At 69.7% G+C, this 9,500-nt stretch overlaps 1 protein-coding gene across 3 annotated transcripts in view; it reads right to left on the bottom strand.

The window, feature by feature from the left end:
• Positions 1 to 617: 617 nt before the first annotated feature.
• The window catches only part of PXDN (peroxidasin), a 52,606-nt gene continuing 43,723 nt past the window's right edge, over positions 618 to 9,500 (bottom strand). For all 3 annotated transcript variants that reach the window (XM_045844642.1, XM_045844643.1, XM_045844644.1), the window contains 6 exons: positions 8,870 to 9,004; positions 8,085 to 8,293; positions 4,925 to 5,045; positions 4,587 to 4,719; positions 2,709 to 2,822; positions 618 to 2,416 (listed from right to left, as the gene is read on the bottom strand). In XM_045844642.1, coding sequence (XP_045700598.1) covers positions 2,297 to 2,416; positions 2,709 to 2,822; positions 4,587 to 4,719; positions 4,925 to 5,045; positions 8,085 to 8,293; positions 8,870 to 9,004 — 832 coding nt within the window. In that variant the 3' untranslated portion in view covers positions 618 to 2,296. The remainder of the gene's footprint in view (positions 2,417 to 2,708; positions 2,823 to 4,586; positions 4,720 to 4,924; positions 5,046 to 8,084; positions 8,294 to 8,869; positions 9,005 to 9,500) is intronic.

Genomic DNA, 9,500 nt, shown 5'->3' with positions numbered 1-9,500 from the left:
GGGAGGGACGCGGGGGGCCTGCGGCTCCGGGTGGGGCTTCCTTCCTCGCAGCCCCGGCCTCGGGACGGCAGATGAGGCCGAGCTCCCCTCGGCAGGCCCGGCGGCTGGCGCTTCTGGGGACAAGGACGCGGCCCGTTCGGGGCTGTCGGTCACGCCGATGCTGCCGCCGAGACTCGGGGTGGCGACCGCGGGGACGGACGCGGGCCGCGGGACAGGCCCAGGTCCGAGCAGGGCTCCCGGGTCACCTGCAGGCGGCCTGGTGCCACCGGGGCCGCTCTTCCTGGAATCACAGGCCAACCCTGAACCTGCTCATGCCCGCGACCCCTGACCCTGACAGGCTCGGTCCTGCTCACCCTCTCCAAGGCCCCAGGGTCTCCTGGCTGCAGCTGGGTAGTGAGACGCTGAGACCCCCCCCACACACACATGTTAACGTGAACCTCAGTTTGGGCAGCTGAGGGGACTTCCTGACACTGTCGGGGAATACTTTTTTTCTCAACACCAAACACCTTGGGCATGCACTCCGAGGCCTCTGTGGGAGCTGCCTCCTCTCCACACCACGCCGCCATCTCCCAGGGTGCAGCCCGACGGCAGGTCCCCGGGGAAGAAGGACGCCAGTCTCCACGGGGAAGTGTGGCCCGTTTATTCGAACTGAAAGGCATCGTTACATAGTGCAAACGTCTCTTTGGTAACGTACTGGTTACATCGAGCACAGAGCTGTTGGCGACGGTGGGGGACGTAATAACAGATACTTCGCTTCCCATCCCAGCGCCTCCCGCCCGGCCCACGCGGTCCGTGCGGTCGCACCTCGCCCCAGGCTCCCCGCCTGCGGCTGCGGCTTGGCCTCACTGTGAGCCGCCCCCGCAGGGTACGGACCACCACCAGGCACTTGCCCGAGCCTTGCGCCTTACCACCCGCGTGCCGCCCCAGCTGCACGGCCACAGCCCAGCCTCCCGGGCGCCCGGACTGCGGCCGCCTCGCGGAACCGCCCCCCCTCCCGGCCCAGGCCTCCACTTCCCGGCTCCCAGACGCCGGCTCCCAGGTCAGACGGCTCAGTTCGACTCCGTGTCGCAGACGAAGTCCCATGTCCTGGGAAACGCCGCCCACTCCGACCTGCGACACGGGGCCGAGGAGTCGGGCTGACCGGGTTCAAATCCACTGCGACGGTGCCCAGGGTGGGAGGCCAGCGCCGCCCCGGAGACGCAGCGCCCCCGCGGCAGGCGGGTCTCTCGTCCAGCCCCCAGGGACAGACCACCCGGAGCCCAGACCCCTCCGCGCAGCAGAACCCCGGCTCCCACCCGCCGCTCCTCCCCCCGGAGAGCGGTTCGCGTCATGCAGCCGTCGGCACGCGCGGGCTCCTGGGGCGAGAACCGAAGTCTGTCCGACGACCGAGATGAACGTTCCTGGAACACCCTGGCCGGGAGTCAGACTGTTCGAGGTGGGCGACACCGGAGAACCGGGGTTCAACTTTCCAGAGGGAGACGGGAGGTCTCTGGTCCGTCAGAGAGCGTGTGCCCTGAGGTGTGACAGCTGCTCGGCCCCAGATTCGGGGAGCCCTGCTGGGGGGGAGGACGAGTCCCGGCCGAGCTGACACTGCCACCCGGGGCGGCTTTCGCACAACGCCCCGCGCTCCGGCGGGCGTGCGGCTGAGGTAAAGGGCGCTGCTCCTCCGGGCGCCCACGCAGCCCGAGGGGGAGGCTCCGGCACGCACTGCTCCTCCGAGGCACGCGCACGCCCGACGGAGCCCGCCGTGCGCTGGGCCGGGCGGGCACAGCCCGAGGGTGGCGGGGTGGGTGGGGGAGCGGAGGGCGGTCTCCCGGCCGGCCCCCAGCCCAGCAGCAGGCGCAGCCAGCTCCAGCCGCTCTCCGAGTGGGGCCCGATGACCTGAGTCCCGTGTGCCGGGGGCTGAAGGGCAGGCATCAGGGTTCCCAGGTGCCAGGGCCTGCTCCGCTGGCCAGAGACGGAGCCCCTCTGCAGATGGGCGCGTCCCCCACCCGTGGGCTCCAGGCCAGGGCCTGGCGGGCGGCTGTCCGTCGGGAGGCACGGGGCGTCTGGGAACCCCTGCAGGGTCCTAAATGACTTAACTGTGCAATTTAATAGTAGCACCGAGTTTTCGTTAAAAACATTAAATAAAAACCTGAGAATCTAACGTGAAGTCAGGACTCGTGTCTGCTCCCACCGCGCAGTCTCTGCTCCGAGCCCCCGCGCTGTGTCTGCAGCGGCCGAGTCCTCGGCGTCCTCCCGCCTGCAGGCCCCGCCCCGGCCGCTGCCTGCAGGGGATGCACGGAGCACGAGGGGTCTAAGGCCGCACTCCCGGGCTGTCCTTCGGGCAGGACGGACAACAGGCTCCGTCCACTCTCTCGGGCGCGGGGCAGTCGGCGGGCTGGCAGGCTTCCACGAAGCAGGTGACCTGCCCGTGCTGGGGGGACACGGGGCGGACCGGTCAGCAGCTGGCCCCCATGCCCACGTCCCGCTCGAGTCCCACCCGCCCAGGGCTGACCCCTTTGCTCCCACCCCGTCCCCTCAGTGCTCTGCTCTGAGCTTCCCGTCCAGCTGTCTGCAGCCAGACCCTCGTGCACTGACTCCAGGGCCCAGCCTCCCCTGCAGGTGTGAGTGCACCAGGGGCCAACCTTGACGGTGGCAGGGGAAGAGCCCACACCCCCCAGGGAGGAGGGAGGAGCCCCTGCTGCCCGGAGGCGGGCCGCACTCACTCGGCACTCGCAGAGGGTGCACGCGTCTCGCTTCCACCTGGCGCCGTCCGCGTGGGGCTCCCCGTCCGCGTCCGTGCACTCGGCCGTGCTGAGCCGAGACTCAAGTTTCTTTATCTGCAGAGCCAATGGGTGTGCGGTCAGTCCGGGGGGCCTGTGGCCCCGGCCGTCCCCGGCCCCCCCCAGGGCGCAGGCGGACGCCCCCGAGGGCTGCGGGGAGCGTGGGCCGGCTCCCCCAACAGACAGCCAAGGAGCGTCTGCCCCAGGGCCCCGCGGCGGCGCTGCCCGCCTCGTCTCGGGTCGGGAGTGCCCACGCCCCAAGTGACGGGAGCAGCCCCCAAAACGTGGAGGCGAGCTCAGAAACGGACGGAGGGGAAACTCTCCCAGGACTGGGGGCAGGAGCCCCGCGGGGACGGCCGTCCCGCCCTGGCTGCTCAGGAACGCCGGCCATGAGCGGCCGCCAGCCCGCGGCAGCCTCCCTGAAGGGAGCCCCCTCCCTGGGGCGCCGGCGGGGCGACGGTGGCGGGTCTGGGTCCCTGCACGCGGGGCGTCTGGCGGCCCGGCCTGCCCCCCTCCAGCCTCCGGGGGAGAAGGTGGACATCCCCCTTGAAGCGCCGTCCCCTGGGTCCTGTGTCACAGGCGACCGACACTCAGCTGACGACGGAGGAGGCCCGGACGCCGTGGCCCTGTGGCCCCTGTGAAGCCTCCGTGCCACCAGGACACCTGAACACTGGACGGCAGTGACCACGACAGCCTCACACGCAGACCTCCTGGTGCCCACTGACCTCGGGCCACCAGCAGCAGGTCCCTGACCTCCCAGGGCCACACGACCCGGGGTCACACCCTGTCCCTGCCTGTGACGACCCCCCGTCACCTGCGTCACCACCAAGGGGGCAGCCACTCTCAGATGTGCCTGAGTCACCGACGCCAAAGCTACTGGACCTCGGCCGCAGGTCACCCACAGGGAGGGGGAGGAGGGGCGGGGGAGGGTGCCCCTGCCTGCGGCCCCTGCGGCAAGGAGCCAGGAGAAGCCACAGGACTCAGACCTGCTGGCCCCAAAGATGACCAGGAGGACCCGAACCAGGCGAGGCAGTGAAGCTGTGCCTGCGGCCTGCCACCCCTGCCCTGAGCAGCCACCAAGGCCCCTGCTCTGAGCCCTGGGGCGTGGACGGGTGAGGAGCACAGGGCGAGATTCCACCCTGTGGGTGGCAGAGAGGTCACCACGCCACAGGCCTGCACCCCTGGGCCCCCAGCGCCCACATCAGCCTGGGCTGCGTCTCTGGCTCGGGTGATGGGGCCGCTTCCTGGTAATGAACCTGGCAGGGCCTGGAAAGGCAGAAATTAGCTCCCTGAGCCGTGGGAGGGGAGACCATTCTTGTTTAGCGAAACCCCGCTGACCCTCCGAGGAGAGCCTGGGAGACCCCGAGGCCCCGGCACTGGGACCCAGACAGCGCAGACGGGCCGGACCTCAGAGCCGCCCCGGACCCTCCTGGGGGCCGGGCTGCACCTGGAGAAGCGGCCGCAGAGCCGGCCTGAGGCCTGAGTCGCCTTCATCACAGCCCTGCCCCCAAGCCCGCCGCTCACACCTGCAATCTGTGCAGCTGCTGGACAGCGACGCCCACCCCACCCCACCCCCCACAGCGGCAGGCGGCCGAGGGTCCCGGGGTCCCGATCACCGGGACACCAAGTGACTCAGTGTGGCTCAGCCCCCGACAAGCCGGGAGAAGAGCAAGCAGACAGGTGCTGTCCCCCGGACCACAGGGAAGGGGTGCTGGCAGGAGTCACGCCTGTGCAGCCACACAGAGGTGAGTCTGTCCTTGCGCACGGAGAGCGCAGGGCTGGGGCAGGGCTGGGGCAGGGCCGGGACCCAGGCGCAGGTACCTGTTCCCTGAGGTCGCTGATGGTCTTCTGCATCTCCAGGACGAAGTCCCGGAAGTCGCTCGTCCCCGGCCCCTGCGGGTGCTCGGAGGAGGGTGGGGTGGCGTTCCTGGGACGCTCGCTGCGCTCCCCGACACTGCGGGAGGGGGACGGGAGGACGCAGCACGACCTCAGTGTGCGTCACACCACACGCACACCTGCTCACACCCACACCGTAGGCCGCCGGCACCTGCGTCATTCATCCAGGGGCCGGGAGTGCGAGGCGGCTGTGGGGACGTCCCTGCCCGGGGCCCAGGCCCCGCCCCGAGGTGTGGACAGTCCGACCCCCGGGGCAGCCGTACCTCAGCGTCTTCCCGGGCCCGGCCTCCGGGGTGGGCTCCTCCTCCCGGGAGCTGAACTCCAGGGACCGCCGGCCTCGGAAGTGGTAAGAGAAGGCGTGGAACTGGCCCCTGGTCCTGCAGTCTGAGCAGAGAGGGGCGTGGTCACCTGTGCTGGCTGCCCGCCCCCACACACAGAGCCCCAGCCCCGGGGTGCTCAGGGCTGGGGCCACTCTGCGCGCGGCACACCCTACAGTGCCCGCCACCCCACCAACAGTCCTGTCCACGCTGTGCCCACCTCAGCCGCCCGGGCCAGAGCCCAGCGCAGGCCGGGATGAGGCTGAGGCCACAGATGACCACATGGGGCCCTTTCCAAGTTCTTACGTCTCCAGGGCCTGGGAGGCGGGTGTGGGGTCAACCGCACAGGACAGTGAGGCTGTGCTTGCCTCCGGGGAGGGGCTGCCACCCCCCGCAGGATCCCCAGACACTTCCTCCACGTCCCGTTCAGCAGCTGACCCACAGCTGGACCCACGTCACACCCTCTGCTCGCTGTCACAGGTCCAGGCACAGGACCCTGGGTCATCCAGGACAGGCCTGTGCGGGCAGGGAGTCCGGGCCCGAGTCTGTCAGCAGCTTGGGGTCCCAGCCCCACTCACGCGGGGGACAGCAGGCCCCGGCGGAAGGCCCAGCAGCCCAGGGGCTCACTGGCATCTTCCTAACCGAGCAGACAGCACCTGCTCCCCACGCATCCTCGTCAGCGTCGCCCAGGGCAGGGCGGGCCTCCCGGAGGTGGCCGGGCGACCACCCCGCGGGGTGCGGGGCGCCAGGGCCCGGGCAGGGCTGCACCTGGGCCGAGGGAGGAGCCACAGAGAGGTCACCTAGAGAGCAGATGGGGACGCTGCCGTGACAGGGGTGACAGCTGGGGTGGATGGAGCCTGTGACCCAGACCCAGGGACAAGCTTTGTCCACGTGGGGGCTCCCGATTTCAGCCCCAAACAAGTTGGGTCATCTGTGGGGAGTGGCGTGGGACCTGCGGCTCCCTCCACTGCTTCATGAAGACGTGTAACGTTTACACACACGCGGACACATGGACACGCGGACAGGTGTCTCCCCACAAAGAGCACAGAGGTACATGGCAGGTGGGGAAAAGCATCGACAGCTGATGGGTCTGAATGAAGCACGAAAATTCTTTGTGATGTTTCAATAATTACTGCAATTGTTTAAAAATGGTGTGTGTGTATCTGTGCTTCTGTGTGTGTGTGTGTGTGTGTGTGTACACGTGTGCACGTGCCTGGGTTAGTCCCTAGGACGCGTCAATCCCCAGAGAAGTTGCAATTCCAACTCTGGTCGAGAGAGGGAGCCTGCAGGCACCCGGAGCCCTCAGGTCACTGCGGGGGCGGGGCCTTACGGAGGTGGGGGCTGCGTGGGCCGAGCGTGGACTGTGCGTACGAGCTGCGCACGGAAGGGTGGCTGCGGCACCGGCCTTCCTGGAAAGTGGACGTGAACGTGAGGAGCGGCCCACGTTCAGTCCCTCCGAAGCCCACTTGTCTCTGCTGCCGCGTTTCCGACGCGGCTCCGCGGCAAAGCCCAGAGGCGTCTCAGGCGCCGTCAGCCGCCCCCCGGTCCGGCGGGTGGCGGAAAGGCTCCCGGCCACGGCCTCTCGAGGACTTGGGGGGACGTCTGAGGAAGCACGGAAGGCCTGGCCCGGCTCCCTCCGGGCGGCCAGCGGGCGCGGCCGTCACCGGACACGAAGGTTTACCTGCGGACGGCTGGCTGCCCCGGCGCTCTTCCCGGAGAACCGTGGCTGCACCTGCGCGCGCGCACCAAGTGCCCTGCCGCTCCCGGCGCCGCGCGACCCGGCGGGGAGTCCCCCCCGCCGCTCTCCGGAACGGAAACAGCCCAAGGCGCAGCGGACAGACGGCTGGAGCGGAAATGCTCCCGGGAGCGGGTGCGCGGGGAGCGCGGGGAGCGCGGGTCTCCGCCGCCGCACGCGTCTGCACACGTCCGCGCGGGGCGGGGCGGGCCAGGGCGCGTGTTCGCGACAAACAGTGCGACGGCCCCTCGGTCGTAAGGCGGGGGCGAGCTGTGTGCCCCGTGGGCCCACGGCTGGTGCCTGTGCCGGGCCGATGATCACTGTGTGGCCTGCTGTGTGTGGGCGCTGGCCCTGCACACGCGCGCACGGAGACCGCGGGTGGGGGCAGGCATGCTAACATCGCACCCACTCGCGCACACAGACGCCAACACGGCGGAAAACCACTCACGCGGACGACTACACGCACGAGGAGAGGGCAGCCAGGTAACACCAGCTACCGCCGAGGCCGTTTCCTCGGAACGAGGAGGGGCCGGCTGGAGCCCCCCTGTGTCTCCCGTGTCCCCGCGCTCAGCATCCAGGCGCGGAGGACGGTGACCCCAGGGGCTGCAGGTTCCGGCCACCCTCTCACAGCCCCCGCCCCGGCCCCCGCCCCCACCGCAGGAGAGCAGGGTCCGGCGGCCAGCTCCTGACGGTCCCCGGGGGGGGCGCGACGCACGTCTCGGGTGACATGTGAACGAGACCACAGCCGTGCTCAGAGGAGAAGTAAAACCCGCGGCTCCCACGCGAGGGAAGTCGGAGCGAACGCAGAGGCCACGGTGCGGGGCCGGGGCCCCAGGAGCGTCGGGGACGGCGGCCAGCCCCTCCCCACCCCGACGGGGCGGGCAGCTCCCGAAACCGAGACCCCTTCAGAGCAGAACGCCCTTTCCTGCCCGGACGTCCCTAGAGACGTCTGGGGCGCGCAGGCTCCTCCCCAGCCCGCACTTGGGGGCCGCGGCGCTCCCCCGCCGCCCCCCTTCCATCTGCCCCCCCCTGAGGGCCCCGCACAGGGACGCGGACAGACTGGGTCTCGAAGAAAAGCGGGGAGCCCAGCTCCTCAGAGACTCGTGTTCCGTGCACCTCGCTGCGGACTTCAGCCACCGTCCTACACACTCCCGCCACCGAAAGCCCCACGTGAAGACCGTGCCCTGGGTCCCACGGGGTTCCCCGCCCGGACACAGCCCGTGGAAGGAGGCCCGGCAGCTGCGTGTCCTGGCCGCTGCCACCGCCCTGCCGGCCCGTCCCGCCTGCCAGCCCCCGCGCGGGCCTCTGTCCCCGGCGGCGAGCGAGGCCCACCGCCCGCGGCGGGGACCAGGGGCCTCGGGGGAGGGGCACCTTCGCAGCAGTCCTGCCACACCCGCAGGTCCACCCTGGGGATGTCCTCGCAGCTGCCGTAGCCGTGCGGGAGCTCCGCCGCCCGGAACACGTCCCTCTGCACGCGCGTGATGTTGTCCGCGTTGTCGCACAGCACCCTGGCCAGGGACGTCTGCCTGATCTGCGTCAGCTGGGCCGGCGAGAACACCCCCGGGTTTTCGTACCAGAGCCTGCGTCCGGGAAGAGGGGGGTCAGGGAGGGCCCCGAGGCTCCTGGCCCCCCGGGGGGGGGCAGGTCAAACGACCCCACTCAGGGTCCCAACGAGGCAGACAGACGTCACTGGGGTCAGTCAACCGGGGGCCCCGTGGAAGTGGACAAAGCGGGGCTCACCCGTCCCACCCACACCAGAGCACAACGGTCCTGAGCAAACTCGGGGGGCCGCACAGGCCCCGCCCCCACGCGGGTGCACCGCCCCCTCCTGCTGGAACTGAGCTGACCACGCCAGCAACCGGGACCTCTCCCCTGCCAGGTGTGCCACCTGCCCCGAACTCCCGGCCTGCTGGGGCCGGGAGGACTGTCTGCTCCTGGGAGCAGCGACGCTGGAACAGCCCGGGGGGTGGCAGTGCCTGCGAACCAGGTCCCAGTCGATTCTGCGCCGCGGTGGCAGGCAGGCCCAGCTGGTGGGGTGAGCACGAGGCGTGGTGCCGACCCCTCCCCCTCGGCCCAGAGCGCGGACACAGGGTCACCCCCCTGCCCCCAGCTGCCCCCAGTGCCCAGAAAGGCGACCGAGGAGCGGGCCAGCTCACCTGTCCCCATCCCGGAGGCGCTTGAACTGGGTGCTCAGCAGGCACAGCAGCGTGGGGCCCAGGCGGCTGCCCGGCACCAGGTCCTCCACCATGAGGGCCGGGAACAGGTCGATGTTGAGGGGGGACCCGTACAGCCTGCAACACAGCACACCCACCCCCGAGTGACGACGGTCACTGGGACGGGCGCACGGCGAGTACCGCCGAGTGGTCCCGTGTGACTCAGACCTTGGCCTGCACAGTTATCTTTATCTTCTCAGCACGCTTGCCCTCGTGCTGCGAGTGACCCGCCTACTTCCTGCTTCTGTACAGGGCGGGGCTGCCAGTGTTTGTGTGGAAAACAATACAGACGTTAATACACAACAATACAGGCACAAACTGTTCACTTGTGCCCCAGCCCGTATACGTGCATCACACACACACACACACACACACACACACGCTGTTACTAGTTCAGACGGCCAGAGGCCAGGAGGAGGAACCAGAAACCACGCCTCTGGTGACTGACTGCTCAGAGACTCGCACGTGCCAGCCCTCCCTGTCCCCTCCTCACAGAGGGCGTGGACGGTGCACCGTGCAGGGCCGGAGACACGCTGTGAAAAACTGGGATTCTGCTATATATTGGAAATACATT

Source organism: Phyllostomus hastatus, unplaced genomic scaffold (genome assembly GCF_019186645.2).
Source record: "Phyllostomus hastatus isolate PE091 unplaced genomic scaffold, TTU_PhHast_1.1 phas_contig_402, whole genome shotgun sequence".
Classification (NCBI taxonomy): Eukaryota; Metazoa; Chordata; class Mammalia; order Chiroptera; family Phyllostomidae; genus Phyllostomus; species Phyllostomus hastatus.
Note: the sequence above shows the minus strand (reverse complement) of the source record. Positions and strands in the feature narration are given on the sequence as shown.